General features: G+C 44.1%; 1 protein-coding gene across 2 annotated transcripts in view; it reads right to left on the reverse strand.

Moving 5' to 3' along the window:
* The window catches only part of epha4l (eph receptor A4, like), a 58,471-nt gene that overhangs the window by 34,976 nt on the left and 4,327 nt on the right, over positions 1 to 19,168 (reverse strand). For both annotated transcript variants that reach the window (XM_026191502.2, XM_026191501.2), the window contains exon 3: positions 17,972 to 18,635. In XM_026191502.2, the coding sequence (XP_026047287.1) occupies positions 17,972 to 18,635 (664 nt within the window). The remainder of the gene's footprint in view (positions 1 to 17,971; positions 18,636 to 19,168) is intronic.

The raw sequence follows: 19,168 nt of genomic DNA on the forward strand, positions 1-19,168 counted from the left end.
ACAAAGAGACTGGTGACTTACTGTTCTATTCTAGAAAGGCAAAAATGGAATCCCTCATAGACCGGGGACATCACATTCTTCCCCTTTTCTACCCCAGCAGCTCTTTCACTCATTCAATCCTCCTCTCTAGCTTTAGTCTTTTTCCCTCTTTGTCACTCCTTCCCCTGCCCCATCCCTGTTGTCTCTGAGCTAAAGCCCGTTTGGAGAAAAGGAGACTGGAGTGAGTTGCAAGAGTTAATGAGTAGTTTTGTCTGTGCAGTCGGGGACTCTGCTGGCTGATTTAGTTTAATGGAGAGGGGGGGAAATGGGACCATCGATGCGTCCATCTGTAAAAAATAGGAGCACAGAAAAAGCTAACGATACAATGATAGCTACCCACAGGCGAGCCAACTACAAAAAAACACAGCTAAGTTTTCCTCCGAGTGGCAGCAACCCACACACCAGGCTTTGAACAGCGATAGATGCCGCCAAATAAATCCACATCTACCCACACACCCACCTACTGCAGCCCACCTTGAGTGACCCGCATGCTAAGCCTGATAGGCAAGCTATTCTGCAGCCTACACAACAAAGTAACCAATACACTAGGGAATGAAAGCATGAGAGCGAACTTGCACTACAATAAGCATCCGAAAACCCCGGGAATGTAACACCCAGCGCACGGCGCACAATAACCAGGCCTGCCCAGGCAGAACAATTGCCTCTCTTGTAATCAAAAAAAGGGAGAATTAAGTTCAAACTGCTGCCTTTCCCCCCGCTTTCAAAGCCGTGCTTTATCTTCTATAGGTGATGAAAACTCGGTCACTCTTTTTTAGTCATAACAGACAGTGAGCGCTCTTCAGAGGAGCGGTCGGAGGCATCCTCACAAAGCCGCTCTTTCAAAAAACCAAGCGATCGGCTTTCAGGACCTGAGGGCAAGGAGAGTCTCGCCTTCTCCTGCACCTTGAGGAGCCAACGATCTCTATTCAAACTGCCTTTCTGCCTTATCCCCCTGCCTTTGTGTGTTTTCAATCTCTTTTTTTACCCTCTCTGTGGAAGGCAAGTTGCTCAGGTGAGACTCCTGCTAAAAAAGATTACGATTCCAATAATGTTTCTCTTTATCCCCTAGCTATGGAATATACACTCACAAGCTGAACGTATATTCCCCACACGAACATGAATGTATAAAACAAAATAGCCTCCATATCGACACACCTGAGCCAGTGGCATATTATCGGGGCTAACTAGCTGCTGACCGTTAGCGTCTGTCACTGGGACAGCAGGAGAGTGGAGCAGGTTAACTCATTAATTCTGTCACTCTGGTTATTAATTACCTCCAGCCCTGACAGCGACGCAGAGCCACACGGCCAGCGAAACACATCAGCGTGATGGATGAGGGACACACGGCCACCGAAACTGATCACCATGATTGATGACATACACTCGACACACATCTTGACCTTGACCTGGCAGGGGAAAAGGTCCTATATTAGCTGTAGCATCCTTTAAGATGCAAAAGTGAAAAAGTCTGGGAGCGACATCTGGGCCGACATCCTCACTGGTGTTAATGAAGGCTTCAAACAAAAGCCATCGAGGCTAACAACGTTAATAAGACCCAAGCCAACCTTGCTGACAATCACCGATGCTTCGCTACCGGCGGCCGGTGCCAGCAAGCGCGAGGGTTGCCAGCAGTTTGTCTGTCGAAGGCCAGATGATTTATAACTGTATTTTCAGCCACACCAATCCATCACCCGAGAACCACCCAAGACGCTGCCCTAATTAAAATGTCTGTACCTGACATATAGGAGCACCGGCCAATGAACCAGATGAGCAAAGCGTGTTGTAAAAAAGGAGAATTATAACAAAAGAAGGCTCCGAGAACCGAGGTTACGCCCGTAAAACAAACTGTTCCCTCGTGCTGATGCCTTGGCCTTTCATCCAAATTCAACATCAGATCTGAAATGTTCTAACCTGCAGCGTTTCCACAAGTCAGTACTGAATTTTTGCAGACACTGTAAAAGACCTTTGACAGCACTGTTCACCCAAATATAGACTATACCGCAGACTGGATATGAAATATGGACGCAGCCACAGTGACGCCACCTATTGGTTTTGGACTCCGCAAAACCAGTGAAGCCTTGGTGAGTTTGGTTTTTTTGGAGCCAAAAGCGATGAAATTTGGAGCACATGGAGTGCTCAGTTACCAATTCCTGCTAGCTTTTGTCTGCTAATCAGTGCTAAATAACAGACTAATAAAATACGATTAAGTTTATTAGAATTGAAGCACAAACCACTTGGATGGTCGTGTACCACACTGTACCACACAGGTTAGGCCTAGCAACCAACAGCAGCTCACTGTGTGCATATGTCAGACAGGAAGGGTTTTCGTAGCATTTAACTGAATGAGGTATCCATCAGTTAACCCGATGTATAGTGGATATGAACGAAGAAACTAAACCAGTTGTGAACAGAGGTACTTTTGAAGCCAAGCTCAAGTGGTGACATGTTGTCTTCATTTTTCATCCCAAGGGGTTGCTGCTCAAATAATACAAGAGACTAACGAACAGTTTCCTGCTTCATTATGAAGCCGTTTTTGCTAAGAGCACAGTGTGGTGCCATATTGTAAAAAGAAATTGCAATATTGTTCTGAGGACTTCCTGTAGACCAAGGTCTCGGCGTTCTTATTGACACGTAGGCCCCAACTTCCTCCCTAATTCCTCTAAGTTCACCTTAAGAAGGAATATTAGTACAATGGTCATATCGCAGAAATCTAAAGTATTCCACCCAGCCAACTTCACAACATACAATACAATTGCTTAAAGAATGAGAGTCCTGAAAGTAAATGTAAGGAAAAGAATGAGGCACTTCAAAAAAAAAAAAAGACTTCAAGAGAGGAGGGTAGAGAGCAGAAATTGTTAGGACTTTGAAACGAATGGAGAAGAGCTACAGCAACAGGATGGAAAGATGAGGAAGAGGTGCAGGCAAACAGATCCATCTTTGTCTGGTGAAACACTATTTGACTTGGCTGCGTTAGGTGGGAGCCACTCAGATTCCACATTTGCGCCCATGCCAGGTCGGCAAGGGTGGCACCACCCAAAGCCGGGCATCGTGCCAACTGACTAAGGACCTTTTGTGACCTGAGATTCACACAGCAGGTGGGTAATGGGCTATAATTCAAGGCAAACAAGACAAGTGAAACATACACAAACAGAGGCATGCAAACTTCTGTGCACCTGCAGACCCTCAGGTATGAACACAAAAGCCCTTCAAACGTCCTCTGGACTATGCAGATTCACTTTGCAGAGCCATGCATGCATGCAAATACACACAAAGATGCACATATCAGCTGAACAGGCTTTGTGTAAGGAGGTTAAGCACAGGCAGCACAGCAGGGACCAGGGGAGGTAAACAAACACAATCATGGCATTGTCTTGGTCCAATTTCCTCAGGTTCTCTGGGGGGGGTTAGTGTCTCATGTTGGATATGTGTGTGTCTGCATGTGTGTGTGTTTAGCATACTTTCCTGACATTGTTTACAATGAAAAGAGCCGCATTTCAATTCAGTTATGACAAAAAAAATAAATAATAGGTAGATAGGTGTGGGAGGTGGGGTGGTATGCTAATGTTGTTGTGTGAGGGGACACTCGCAGGGGCGCACACGCTGCTAAACAATTGGGGGAGTTTAACTATTCTGCTCGCGGTGAGTCAAGGAGAATGAGGCAGGAAAGGGGAGTATGTGTGAGGAGAACACACTAAGAATAGGTGAAGAGGAAGTGATAGGGAAGCGGTCTCAATGGGGCCTCGTAGCCAATTCTGTAAACAAGTGTAAACCACTTGTGACATTGCAGTACAAATACACAACAAATCACTGCACAGACTCAAGGTGACACATGCTCAATGCACAGCTTGTTCACTCGCATATCCATTTTTTCTTGCACAGTGCATAATACGTCACACATACGTTCTGAAACTGGGAAATACATCAACATCACGAGCTTTCTGCGCAAAATGGGAGAAAATATCACGACAGCTAAACAAAGGACAATCTAGCTATGCGTCAGCTGAATATATACATCACACACTACGAAGCGAACTTGGTAAGATTAATGCAAGTAACAAACAAAAAATGTGCCTTTGTGATTAATGCATGTGTATGATGATGTTGCTATTTCTCTTGCAGGGTAGCACTGACTGCTTGCTGCTGATTACCACTGAGGCTGGGAAGCACGATTAACAAAAGCTAAACTAAAAACTAAAACTAGATGTGAAAAAATCATTTTTGTTAGTTAGCTGGTTATTTAAAATAATAAGAAAAATTTGACTTTCACCAAAACAGGAAAACTAACTGAAACAATTTTGTGAATTAAAAAAAAATTATTAAAATAAAATGAAAGCATAGACAAAATATCCTGATTTCTAGTGTTTGCTACTTTGCCAAAAAAATAAGTCAATATTAAAAGCCGCCTGCTGAGGCCTTTATGGTGGTGTTTATTGAGACTTTGGATTACTATAAGACTGTGAATCTGCTATTTTCAAAAGGTTCAGTGTTTTTATTCTAATACCTGGAATCATTTTCCTAAATCTTGCCTCTGACACATGCCCTCCCGTACATTATTAATTAATAAAGACTAAAGCTAAGACTGAAACTAATAAAAACTAAACTAAAACTAAACATTTTCAAACAATAAACCAAAAAAAACAACAACCCCAAAATACTCTGGTAACTCACTGAAACTAGCCTAAATTAAAAGCAAAAAGTCAAAATGAAACAACCAAAAACTAATTACAAAATACAAAACTATGACAACTTCTTGGTAGTAGTGTGGCCCATGACACATAAGAAAACACCAACATATAGAAAAAAGGTTGCAAAAGCACAAAATAAATAATAAACAAAAGAAAAAGAAAAAAACAGAAGTGTTTCTGGGGACACATTAATGTGACAGACCAGCTGTGACAGAAGCGACAGAGACCAAAACATGTGACGAACTGCTGGAGGATTCACCGGCGCTGTGAGGGAGATGTAAGGTAATGTGTTTTTTAATTGCATCATTCATCTAATACTGTAGTTACATGTTTGCTATTAACCTTTTCCTGTTAGCTTCTTACATTCTGGTTGGTTTGTCACCCTAAAAACACTTTTGTTGTGTTGGGTCAACTTTCGTGTGTTTTTTTCTATTTCTGTTGTTCTGTTGCAGAAAGAAGAGCCTCAATAATTATTAAAAGGTGCTTCAAGATCTAGATATGAGTAGTTTTTAACTAACATAATAATCTCTAAATGTTCCTTCTATCTGCAAACTCGGCGTGGAACCAGCTGCAAAAGAAACTAACTCTAAGCAGCTGGTCTCAATAAATAAATTTAAGGTGATGTGGATTTGGATGAGCACTGTTTGTTTTATGTATGTGTGTAAGACTAATATGTCTTCTTGTGGGTGTTGTTCTGGAACCACTGTTCACTCTCATGTCCATTTTTGCTGGGAAACTCAAACATCTTATGTCCAGATTAAACAAAGCGTAAATTAAATTAATTAAAGTTTTTTTTCCAAAAAAGCCCATAAATCCGCCCTCTCTGGCCTGGTTGCCACAGGTGTGTGACCTCAGGTGGAAACATTGCAGCTGGAAAATTGTTCAAATATGATGTAATTGCTACATTTCTGCAGATAGCTCAAAGCAAAAATAAACCTTAACCTCCATCACATGTATTCTGATATCCAGATAAACATGAAAGCAGAATGGCTAAACCACTGCCTGTAGCTGTGGATTTTCAACATTAATTTCAGTTGTCTTTTCAAACGGAACACATGGTTTATTTAATCTTTAGTTACAGCGGAAGAAAAAGGGCTCCGACTTACACTTGGATCATTAAAAACGACTCCACAGTGACAAATTCACCACGTAAAATATTTACACCGAGCTTACATGTAAGTTTAGATGACTCCACCACGACCCCGTCGTAAATCAAACACGCTCCACCACACGCACACGGGACGTACAGTTTGTCAAATGAAAGTGCGCGCACATCTGTCAGCGCTTAAGCTCGCACATGCAAAAACTTAAATTGCTTCGTTGTCTGCGGTCTCGGGGGCGAGTTTAACATCAACCTTGACGGTTTCTCAGAAGCAGCTCGGTGCAGAGGTTGCAAAGGGTCGACTTATGGGTGAAAAAGGGAGGTATTTTTAGGTTGTTTGTTTAGGTAATCTACTTGTAGCTCCCAGACGACAGGCTGTCTGGGGCCTCAAAACACCTTCTATTGTGCATGTGTGTGCACATGAGGTGTGTGTGTAGCCCTGGGAATGCTGCGCTGCCATTGTGTCTCTGCACTGGGGGACACGTTTTTGATGCTCTGGATGTGTGTGTGTGTGAGTGCACACATACACACACACACACACACAGGTTACATAAAAACTGTCCCGGGTCACTGACTCTTCAACAGCTCATGTCAGCCCAGTGACGGCCTGCTGGTCTCCACCGCGACTGTCCCTGCCCTGCCCTTTGACCTCACCTGGTGTCACTCAGGCCTCATCAGACCACTTTCCCCCTCTCTCTGTCTCTCTCTCCTCTTGAAACAGAAACGAGGTCACTGCCATCATAGAAATGACACCTCCCATCCTGAGCCTCCCCCCAGTTTGAAACTGTGTTGACTCCTGCTCATGCTGCATGCCTTGACATGATGTGTGTACACTCCTAAGCTGGCAGCGTATATGTGTGTCCAACAGCTGGATGCATACGCTACCTTGCCTAACCCCCAGAATAGTTAAACCTAGCCTTGTGGGCAGAGTGGAGAGGGTGTGTGTGGGGTGAAGGGCGTGCAGGGTTTGTAACAGGAGCCTCGGGTTAATGGCTGCTGCTCTGACAAGGTTACTCTGCTAATGTGTTTTAGCCTTTAGCTTTGATGTGACAGCAGACACACATGCACAAGGATGATATTGGAGGGGGCAAACAAAGGGATATGAGGTAAAATGCACAGCGTGCTTTGAAGTAAGTGTGTGGGCACCACCGCGGTCGAGTTTCTGTGTCGTGTTTTTCACATTCCTCTAACTCTTTACATTCTTCCAACACAAGCATATCTACAGCTCTCTCTGCCTTTCCTTATCTCTTCTTATCGTTGCGATTTATCACCTCTTAAGTTGACGTTCTGCACTTATCAGCTTTGCTGATTGTGAAAGCAAAGAAAAGCGCTCATAACTTCCTTTATTCTCCCGCTTAATGCCGTCAATAATCAAGCTCCAACCTCCAGGCCTGAAAAGTAAAGCCAAGAAGAGTAAAGCCAAAACCTGCAATTCCTAATGTGGCCACTTGAGGCTGAACCAATGCCCATAGATGCCAATGGAAGAATGCTCTAAAAGAAAATCCCAACATGGTGGCAGCCGAAATGCTTAAGCTGAGGTTTCAAAAAGCAGAATCCAAAAATGAAGAAATGCCCTGGTGGCTTGGTCTGTCTGTTACTATATACAGTCTATGATTTCAGCACACTAAAACCCAATACTAATGTAAACACAACATATCAGGACATATAGCTTTGGTTTGAAATTTTTTTCCTTTTTAAAAAAAAAAAACACAGCAGAAGCTGCTTTTATTGAGGAGGTTAGCTCTGGTGTCTTTCCAACTCAATGCACTCTTTAAAGGGTCAGTTCACTCATGCTCCCTGTAGGCCCAATGAAAACGGTTCAAGATCAGGTGAATCAAGTCTACAATACACACAGCTGATATTGACTGTAATATCTACCGCAGCTGCCAGAGGTCATGACATGACTACACTACGCTTGTTCAAAGAGGGATCACCACCCATACCCCCTCCCCACTTCACCTTTCACATCTCCAGCCATTTATCAGGCCACTAGGAATCAATTCATCTTGCTTTTTCTTTTATTGTCTCACACACACACACACACACACACACACACACACACACACACACACACATTCCTTCTGTCAAACAAAGTCACTTTTTGGTGCCCTTGTTTGATTTCAATCGCTGTCTTTTCTCTTAAGCTTGATCCTATCTGTCTGCCTCGCTTTCTCTCCCTTCCTCTTTTTTTCTTCCAGCGATACAAGTCTTCAAGGGAACACGTTACTTTTTTTTTCTTTCCCCTTCTAGCAGTATTTGAAAACTCACTAGATATCAGGAAGGATCAAGGTTTCTAATCCCAGAGATGTGCCCTGCCACGGACATACCTCAGCCTCTGGCTGGAGATCAGCAACTTTGGGTCCACCGGCGCAGCAAGAGCTCCACATCCCCAAATTACATTTCAGCTCTCCTGCACAGAGGTTACACCTCAGAGGCAAGCCCACGGTGTGTTTGATACACATGTACGTTGCCATATTTGTGTGCATACCCATCTCAGCAATGTGTCAGCCACCTGTTCTCAAAATTCTGGGGTGAAATCAAAACTGTAGACGGCAAAAAACGTGTTAACAAAGGTAAGAAAGAAAGCTTTGCTTTTCTTGGAGAAACTGGTGTCACACATTGAATAGAAATATAAAGCTACAGCTAACAGACAGTGAGCTTTGCAGACCTTGAGGATACAGCACATGGGCTAATGTAGTTGTAGGCTGTTTTTTCACCGGAATCATCAACTGTACAAAAATAACAGACGTAGACATGACCGACTGGTTTGTGGACTAACAATCTGAAAGTTTTGTATTTGGTCAATGGTCTATATTTGGTCTATATTGTAAGGTAAAGACCTACAGAGAAATGCAGAGAAAACCCCAACAAGATGGCAGACAGACACAGATACCGGCTAACTGAAACATATAAATTCCAAATTTTCTCACATTAACAAAAAAAAAAAAAATCTGACTTCACTGACAGCCTGTTTACACAAATAACCACATGGTTTTTGGTTATCATCCCATATCCCATATAATAACTATTACAACACATGCACCAAAAAGCACCAACAGCAAAACAATTCTGTTCAGTTATTCAAGCTAGTGAACGTGAGGTCTAGCAGAGAGCTCACAGCCACAGCTACTTACGTCACCATTAATCTGGCATAACTTTAAGACTTCTTGTTTTTTGTACTGAGTTGAAAACACGTTCATTTGCAGTGTAAAGATGGGAATTCTAACATGGGAAGCTTCCAACAATGACTTGCATTTTTAGCCAGCCTTGAGTGTCATTACAAGCATTTGACACTTGTGTATTTCTTCATTTTTCAGCCGCAGACCTTGCAGGGACTGACTGCAGTGTAAAGGCAAAGAGAATACTCTCCTTGTTCATCATCTACAGTACAGATGTAGCTACGGTCCATTGGTGTGGCAATGTGGATAGCTCTAAATATGGCACTACATATGAGCTTCAACCATTATTAGAACAGAGGCGGTACTCGTCAGAGCAGTTTTACATTTACTTCATGGTTCCAACAGGCAGGAAATCAACATGCTAGAGCTGAATTCTGTTAGAAGTGTCAATTTAAGCAGTCAAACATATGTTTTAAGTTTTAAAAAAATAAACTTTACTATTTATTGTTGGCCCTACATGTCTTAATTTCTGCACTTAAGCCTGTGTTGTAAATGCAACCTGTAAGTTGTAACCAGCTTCTCTGTTTAAGCTTTCTCATTACCAAAAAACAAGCCATAACCTAATGCACCGACTCCTCTGCTGAAGCACCGATTCACACGCAGGCGAGCGTAATGTCAGTTTAGGCTCTCCAAACTCATCTTCCATTGTCTAAGATGAAGGAGGCTTTGGATGCCCAGAATACTTCCTCCCACTTCACATCTTTAATCTGTTTTCCTTGCAACAATCTGCATGTAGTCTTTTATTCTAATCACACATTCTAAATGTGTGTGTGTGTGTGTTTTTCCAGGGAGAATGAAGCACTGTGCCACTTCCTCCTATGCTGTGATTAGAAAAGGGGGATCTCGGCTCATTAGAATGGGCACTGCATCCAGTCTCAGGGCCCATCAGATTACACAGCCGCCCTTTATTGCAAGGCTTTTTGTCATAACCCCTAACTGATTGCTACGGAGCTGCCTTTGATTTGGCCACTGAACTCTTTGCCCTCTGAGGAAAAAAAAGGATGATGACGAAAGAGAAGAAAAAGACCACCTAGATACTATTGGATGGTGCTGGATTGTGTGTGTGGTGGGAAGGGGGGGTGGGGGGGGATCTTAAGTTGGAAATCAGCAGGAGAAAGAGAGAGGGAGAGATAAAACATTTCAAGGTGTTTGCAATCAGCCTCCCATTGTCAGATACTGAAGGAGAGCCGGCCGTTCATCTGAGGGGCTGCTGAGCTGCTTTGTCTGCAGGCAGAGATCGCGCACTGCGATTCGGGATGTTAATAGAAGTTTCTGATACAGCATGTGATACGCCTGCTGAGACAGATGCACTGAATAAACACGGGCCAGATAACGGTTCAGACACACACACATCTGCGCTGGTGATCACTAACACACTGCCCCAGATCGAAGGGATTTCCGTGCGATGGTGAACCGACAGATGAAGTGCAAAAAAAAAAAGAAAGGCAAGGTTGCCAGACTGGAACTAAATCTCTTTCCACTTCACTCCCTCCCGTGTTTTTTGCCTCCTTTTCTCCCTCCCTGTCTCCTCATCTCGGATCTCCTCTGCTGTTCTTGGCGAGTGAGGTCCGCTCTGCCTCTCTTTCAGCACAAAGAAGGTGGCAGAGGCCCTCGTTCTCTTTCATAACCACTCTCTCTCTCTCCATCTCCAAAACAGTTCACCCATGCCCACTTGATGGCTGTCCACTTCTCCCTCTCCGTCGGCCTTTCTCTGCCTATACATCCATCCATCTCCCTCCACAAACGCCACCTCTTCTCTCCGTCTGCCTGCCAGCTCGGGGAGAAAACAGGGCTTTTTTTAGGGGGGGGGGGGGGTAAGGAAAATCTGAAAAGTGAGCGAAGGAGAAAGAAAAGGGCAAAGGAGCAAGAGGGAGAGTGTGCAGGAAAAAAGGAGGGAGAAGAAGGGGAACAGCCTGAGGAATGGGGGAATGGCAGAGATGCATGGGGGGTGGAGGGGTGGGGGTGAAAGGACTGCAGGGTTGTGTTGGTAGAGAGCTGGGGTATTGATTCAGGGCCTTTTGACATGCTAATTTGCTTGCTGACTGCTTTAATCGCTCCCTCTTCCCATCGCGGGCTTCAAAGAGAGGATGCTTTTCAAAGAGGAGAGGAGAGGAGAGGAGAGGAGAGGAGAGGAGAGGAGAGGAGAGGAGAGGAGAGGAGAGGAGAGGAGAGGAGAGGAGAGGAGAGGAGAAATGTTATCATCCTCATGGCCCATATGTTGTTAATGCCAGCTGACAACCATGTAAGCTGCACTGTTACAAACATAGTGTACTTAAGAAAAGTAGTGTGTCTTCACAATATCGAGTGTATTTCAATGAAATTAAAATGAGCTGAAGGCTTAAATGCTCCATTATAGGTTGAAAAAGCAGATCATTACAAAAAACGGATTATTCAAAAGTTTAAAGCAGGTCCAAGTTCATCAACAGTTGCTGTACAGTGTTAGAGATTTGTGGCCTTAATAGGGAAGCAACGGTATATTCTGTACTCTGTGGATCATTCGTTCCCACTGTGTACCACAGTGTCCAACCAAAAACAGAAGTCCCCAAATTTCCCTAATTAATTTAGCTAAAACAACACCTGTCATTTTTTCCAGTGTGGCTAAACTACCTAATGAAAAACCTAAACAAAGCATCGAATGGAGCCGATTTGACACTTGTTGCTTTTTCAGTCAGACCCACTGTAATCAAAGAAAGATTTCCGTCTGCAGTAACTTGTCTTTGGCAGGAGTGCTCTGTCATGGGAGAGCGGCAGCAAGACAAAAAGCACAGAACAGAGCAAGCCCTGACGATAACAGATATGACACAGATTGAAGCAGCATGACAGGAGGAAGTGGATTGTGAATCTGCTTGCAGATGTGCAGCAGGAGGCTAAAGCAGGATAAAGAGTGGGCTCATAGAGAGTCTGGCCGAAGATATGTGTAGAATGTATTGAGCAGTCAGCTGATGTGGGTTAGCACTGAGATCAGCTGATCTGCCCCCCTGGTAGCTACTTTCCTTTTCATAAAGCTTATAGTTGGGGCTGGATCAGGTGACCCTGAATCCTCCCTTAGTAATAGACTTCTGAGGGCTTCCCATAATGCACTGAGTGTTTCTTCTTCTCTCAACTTTTTTCACCTTAGTGTAATATACACCACTCTGCATTTGATCATTAGTTATTATGATCATTAATTATTATTAATCTCTGGCTCTCTTCCACAGTGTGTCTTTGTCCTGTCGCAGCAGAAGTCCACCACTTTCCGGGAGATTTCTTGGTGACAGTGGGAAGGGAGTTTTTCCTTCCCACTGTCACCAAGTGCTTGCCCTAAGGGACTCAACTGATTGTTGGGGTTTTCTCTGTATAATTGTAGGGTCTTTACTTACAGTATAAAGCCCTTGAGGTAAGTGTTGTTTTGATTTGGTACTGTATAAATAAAAACTGAATGGAGTTTGAATTGCTTGACCTAGTGCTGCGCTCGATTTAAATCTATTCAAAACACTTATATCAATCTGATTCCAATGACAACAACATTTAGTGCGCCTTTAAATAATTTTTTCAGAAAACAGTCCTGGTGATTTATTGAATCCTTTAGCTCATTTTAAATATAGTTACTAGATCTCTCTTCCAGCTGGTGTTAGAAACAGAAATGAGGCCCAACTGTAAATTGTGACAGAGGAGCTTAAGTTGCATAGAAAAAGAAAAAAAAGAAAGAAGGAAAAACATGGATAAACATGGATACTTGTAGCAGCATAGTCATACACCCTGAGGTGTAGCTGGCACTGTGGGAGTACTGCAGCTATCAACCCGGGTCATGCTTGATCACCGGTGGCTTCCCGCCTTAAACAGGGCACGACGAGAAGAAACAGAGAAGGGTGATGAGTGTCGAGCCATGAAGGGAACAAACACAGAGGCAGGACGGCCGCCTGAGCAGGAAAAGCATTTCAGCACCTCGACTAATGATGGCTGTATTACCACCAGCATCCCCGCCCCACCTCCCTCCTCCCCTTCTTTACCATTCAAGTAGAGGGAAGATTTGTGTGAGCTGAGAGGACTGCTTCTTTTTTTTTAATCAGAAGAAAACAACAGCAGAATATTTAAAAATCCCTTAAGCAATTATTTTAGCAGGAACGAGGAAGAAGGGAGGAGGAGTTGAAGGATTCCTCGTGAGACATTTTGTCCTCTCTTTCTGCATCTGTTGTTCTTTGCTGCTCTCCGTTGGTAATAGCCTCCGTTCCTCGTCTCTATTCAGCGGCACAAAATGAGCCTCTCTGGTGGCAGCGAGAGTGATGAGTACATTCACCTCCATTCTGCTGCACTCTGCTCGGAGTGCGGGTCTGTGTGCGCACGAAATTAAAACTAAAGATTGTGAGTGCGCGCGTGCATGCGTCTCACTGCTTCGTCTATTTCCATGCATTTGCCTGGATATATAGAGTTTGTTTGCACGAGCATACGTGTGGCAAATGTTTATCCCAAGATGTAGATGACTGGGGTTTGTGCGCACGCTCTCGGGTGTCACTCGCGCATGTGTGTTCGCTGGGAGAGTGACGGGTGATGATGTTTGGTGTGCCGCCTCCCTCCCCACAGCGAAGGTAATCTCATTATTCAGCCCACTTCCTGCTGCTGCCACCAGAGACAGGCTGACAAACACTAACCACCTCGACGGCCGGAGCAGAGAGAAGAAAAGGGGGGTTAAAAGAAGAAGAGAAAAGGAGGAAAAAAAAGACAGCGTGAATGGGTGAAAATTGCTTACAGAAACTCGGCAGTAAAAATGGAGGGCTATGAAAGGAGAAAGAGACATATGAAAAGAGGAGGAACGCCTGTGAATAGCCGCTGAAGCAACAGGAAATCTGAAGAGACAGAAGACATGGAACAGAAAGAAAAAAAAAAGACAACCAAAAGGAAGATGCAAATGCTTAATTTGTGTATATGTAGAAGAGAAGGAAGAAAGGGAGCAAAACAGGGGTTGGAGGAGTGGTGGTGGGGGGAGAGAACAAGGGACTGAGTTTGTGGATTTAAAGTCACCCGGGACCGGCGGGCTAAATAGAATTACGTGGTGAATTTAGAATGATGCTCCCAAGCGCATATTTAACACTGTCAACAGAGGGAGGGATAGAATGGGAGACCTAGATACACACACACACACGCACACACACACGCACACACACACACACACACACACACACACACACACACACACACACACACACACACACATAATGAACGGAGCACAGGAGAGAAACTTCATCCGTAAAACCTCTTAATCCAATACCAATGAGAGTTTCCAGCTCAGCAAAGACTGCTGAAGCAAAAATGCTCCGATCGCACACCGACATCACAATCGGGTCCTGAACACACACACGTGCACAAGCAGGATTTAAAGAGGACACAAATGCACAGATGGAATTTAAAGTGGATTTTATCATGCATTTGCTTATTTTCTGTCTTTTATATGCTGTTACATTAGTGGATGCTCATATTAAACATGGTACAAGTTTTGATTATTCAATTTGATCCAATTCAATTTGATTTACATAGCGCCAAATCACCACAGCAATCGCCTCAAGTTGCTTTATGTTGTGTGGTAAAGACCCTATAATAATACTAAATGATGTGATCAGTGTTTCAGACAGTTTTTCCTACTTTTGGCTCTGTGTGATGTCACATGCAAGATGCATCCAAGCAGGGTTTTGGGGCGATATTACATGTTTGTATTTAAACCTAAATACAAAAAAATAAGGGGTTAGGGTCTTTGGAAAGTAGTGATTATGGTCAGAGTAAGCCTCAGTTCATATAATGTCCTCTCATACACTTTGACAGTTTAAAACATGCAAGGCAGGGCCTTCTGTCTGATCTGTGGGACAGACCACACAGCTGATGAATCGGAATCACGTTAAAACTGGGTTTACAACAGCATTAGACTAAAGGTTGAACATTTAGTTTTGATAGTTAGGATTAGGATAAGGCTCTAGAGAAAGCTCACAAAGAAGTAGAAACTTGTTTGTGTTGTGATGAGAGGCAGTTATGAGTGAAAGCTTCACAGCTCAACTATGTGCAAGCATTCTGCAGTGTCAGAAGCATCTGTCAACTTCACACCTTAAACAAGCTACTCATCCCCAACAAACACACATGACAACAGAAGCAGCTTCGAGGGAAACAACTTAAAATCTGATTCATGAAAAAACAACTGCCAAAAACGTTATTTCGATCAATCTTCTAATCAAGAAAAAAGCGGGCAATTATCATTTCTCCATGATGATACACATGATGGGCCAAAGTGCCCACCAATCTCTTCTTTGCATTACCTCAGAGACACTCCCGCACTTCCAACAGCAGGGACTCCCTCACCAGATGAGGAGTGAGACAACAAGCTGACCCCCGCGCCCTCCCCACAGAGTGGGCGAGGTGGTTAACAGGGAACGAGATCCCAAACACAAACAGACAGTCCCCTCTCCTTAGATCAGAGGGCCCCTTGGCCCACAGTGCCCCGGTTGTCCCTCTTGCCTTGGCCCTGGCTATACACCCTAGTCACCCTAGGTCCACCTAAGGCACAGACACCCATACACACTCCCCCTACCACAGCTGTCAAAACCCTGACATCTTAATCAATCCTGGATCCCCAACCCTGTCATACACTGCAGTAAGATGGATGCGGAAGGGGATGACCCCTGACCTCTGCCAGGGGTAGAGAATACAAGTCCTACATCCCCTGTCAGCTCCCCCTCTAAATCCTTCTCCCCTCAAACATCACCAGTCTCAGACGGCTCCGCTGCTGCCCCAAACAATGATGGAGGGGAGCCCATTCATCCTGGGCTGGGAACCAGGGGCCAGGGTGCCCTTGTAACCCTGCACGTACACAGGACAAGCACACACACACACCACTCACACAACTGCACCAAAGAAAACCTTTTAAACAAAAACAGTTTGAACTTTATCAAACCACCTCATAGGCTGACACTCTCATACACATTTTCAAAACAGCAAAACAATACTGAAAAAAAAAATCACACCTTAACTCATGTTTCCTTTAATTTCACCCTCACCACAAAGAAACCCCAAACCTCTGCGTAAGTCTGTTTGTCAACACGGGCATAGAAAAGCGGAGGCCCTCCCCCCCAGAGCCTGTCACATGGGGAAATATTAACCAGCTCATCTGTGCACTTGAGGACCAGCACCTTTTAACCCACAAGTCCCTGACCCACAATCAAAATAAAGCCAACACATGTTATCCAGCTGAAAGTGAAATTTAGAAAGAGAGTAGAACTGTAGGTAAAAGTGAATAGAGTGGGCGTACTGGCACTGTAAACTTAAACAAACTCAAGCAGATGCAGTGATATGGGGACTAAATGGATATATTGGCTTGAGCAACAGTGCTGGTGCCAAGCTGGCAAACACTACAATACTGCATTAGTCACATAAAATCAAAGCTTCCAAGTCCTTTATTGCCTTCTATGATGACTATAACAGCTATTTATCTCAACGAGAATTAAAGGGAAGAGATAAGAAGTCATTTCCAATGATGCAACAAAATGGAAGTTATGGTATACAATATGAGATCAGGGTTCTCATACTGAGTCATAAGAGGTTGTTGTGGTAAACTGATTGCAGATTTCTCTCTCTCTGCTTCTCTAAAACTGACTCTGGATATAGAAACCTGGCTGGAGCCATCTGAACCCCGAGGAGGTGGCAACACTCCAGGAGAATTCTTACTGATCGTACAGTGCGCTCAACAAATAAACTCTGAACTATACACACAAACCTCCATCTGTGACTACTTGAACCCCTTTGCCTTTCCCCCACCCCCGAGCAGCCAGTGGTAGCCCTAAATCACCAGACCTGTTTGTCATGCAATTAGTCCTCCGAGATAAAGGCTGCCTCGTAAATTAGGAGAGGTGTAGTAGTCCGCCCCCCTGTTAATCACCCGTGCCCAGCCTCTGACCCCTCACTGCTGCGGCCCACTGCTTTCTGTGTGATGTTGGTGGGTGGTGACGACCGGGGTTTACCAATAAACTTTCCTGGCAGAACTGGCATCCGCTCATCTGGCCAGCTTACAAGTGTGCCCCCAGCTTGGCAAAAGACTGATCAACAAAACAGCTGCTGAATCCTACTAGATGTTATTAACATCACAGTACTGTATACCATAAGCCACAGACCACTGGGTGCAATGAAACAAGGGAGTTAAAGTGGGTCAGAGGCAATCAAAAATGCCATTTATGAAGAGCTTGGAAACTGACAGAAATTTGAAATGATCCATTGGTGGGTTTTTGATTGGCATTCCTAGGATCATTTTAAATTCACCAACAGGCTTCAAGCTCTATCATGATTGTGATTTTAAAAAGTCTGAAGGGGGAAGCACTCTGTGCTGACCTTAAAACCTCATCAAACTGCCTGGTATAGGATCACGGCAAGCCAAGAGTAGAATAATTGTCCACAAAGGGCTATTCCTCTCCTACCAAATAGAACTATTTCAGCCCCATCTCCCAGCTGTGTATTTTTACTCCTCTCATACCTGCTTGGAATTATAAACCCTTTTCTCTCTCTCCTTCTCTTCCTCTAAAGCTGTCTATCTCTTTTCCACAGCTTGGGGCTCTATTGGGAATAAGAGAAAGAACAGTTAGGGGGGGTGAAAGACACAGCGTTAGTGCAAACCAGTTGGGGCACTAGTCTCCTCTCTCCGTGTCACCAATTCTCCTGGGATGCATCCCACTGCACAACACCTCCCAGTGGGCCCACTAATTACTCCATTTACAGTCATCTCCGCTTCTATCACCCAACTAAACACTGGAGAGAAGGCTGTAGAGAGCTAGGGAGCAAGGAGATAAAAACATCCAACGGAGAGGGAAGAACAAAGAGAACAAAACACACGAGATAAAGACAAAAAGACAGAGACGGGATATTGTAAGGGTGGGACGGACTGGAGGAGAGGGGGGACGGTGGTCTATAAATCGAGAAAGGAGCCAAAAAAATGCCATAGACAAATATCAGTTCCTTACCTTGACATTCTGAATTGCGCTCCTCGTATCCAGGGTTGCACAGACAGTTCCCAATGGGCACCAACCACTCGCCGTCTGCCCCGCAGTACATCTTGGGCACCTCCTTCTCCTCTGAGTTATCCACGCATGAACCACGAACTTCCACAAGTGAAGAAGTATCAGCTCCAGTGATAGTATCTGGAAACTGGGCCAAATTACGCACGGCTAAAGGACATTTCTTATAGAAGACCCTGACAGAAACAAGTGCAATGCACGCCCCAACATCCTGGAAAGCCAAATAGAAACCCTTGCGGTTCAGGGCTCCCACATCCCGGACTTCTGTGTTCAACTTCATGATACGATCGCCAATGTCCACCTGAGTGAAGCTCTCATCTGCGGCGATGGTATCAATCTTGCCGAACTGGTTCTCTCGGATGTAGCGCTCTTTGTCGTTGTTGGACTCGTAGTAGTAAAGGTTGAAGGTTTCCTTGCAGGTTCCCATGACACCCGGGAGACTATTGCAGTCTCGGAGAGTGAACTTAATCTCAATGTAGACTCGCTGGGCACCTCCTCTGGGGATCCAGTCAGTGCGGAGCCAGTTGTTTTGATTGGGTTCCATGACATTGCACACCTGGTACGTCCGAATGGGGATGTTCTTTTCATCCATAATACTCACTTCCTCCCACTGGGGAAAGGAAACAAATAATAAAATGTTAAAATCAGAATCAGAGAGACTTTATTAATCCCAGAGGAAAATTCTTAAACTTTATTCATCTCCACCAGGTCACCAGTGACTGGTTTAGAGTTAGTTTCAAATCTACCCCTTTATATGGAATTTTCCTGTATGTAGCTTTCCCAAATTAAAAGTGTTCAACAGAGGGCCAAATGCATAGAAGAGCTAATTGGAAAAGTTAGATCTTCCAGTTTAAACTGTGCTTGTTCAGCAACCTAACCCTAAGTGGTTCCCTAATGACTGGGTGGATGACGAGAGTTTAAACTTTAAATCTGCTTGTGAAAATGGTATTTTCCAAACAGCAGCTAAAAGGAACCTGTAAAGAAAATTTGTTCAACATTAAGAACATCTAGAAAATGCCAGACATAAAAGCTCTCCTAACTGCCAATGTGTAATATGTAACCAATTAAGCACCAAGTACATATTACACGGTGCCAGTTTGCGCCAAGCAATACAGCGCAAAAGAGCATTTTGTTGGTTTAGCC

The sequence above is a fragment of the Astatotilapia calliptera genome, chromosome 14 (assembly GCF_964374335.1).
Source record: "Astatotilapia calliptera chromosome 14, fAstCal68.1, whole genome shotgun sequence".
In the NCBI taxonomy this organism is placed as follows: domain Eukaryota; kingdom Metazoa; phylum Chordata; class Actinopteri; order Cichliformes; family Cichlidae; genus Astatotilapia; species Astatotilapia calliptera.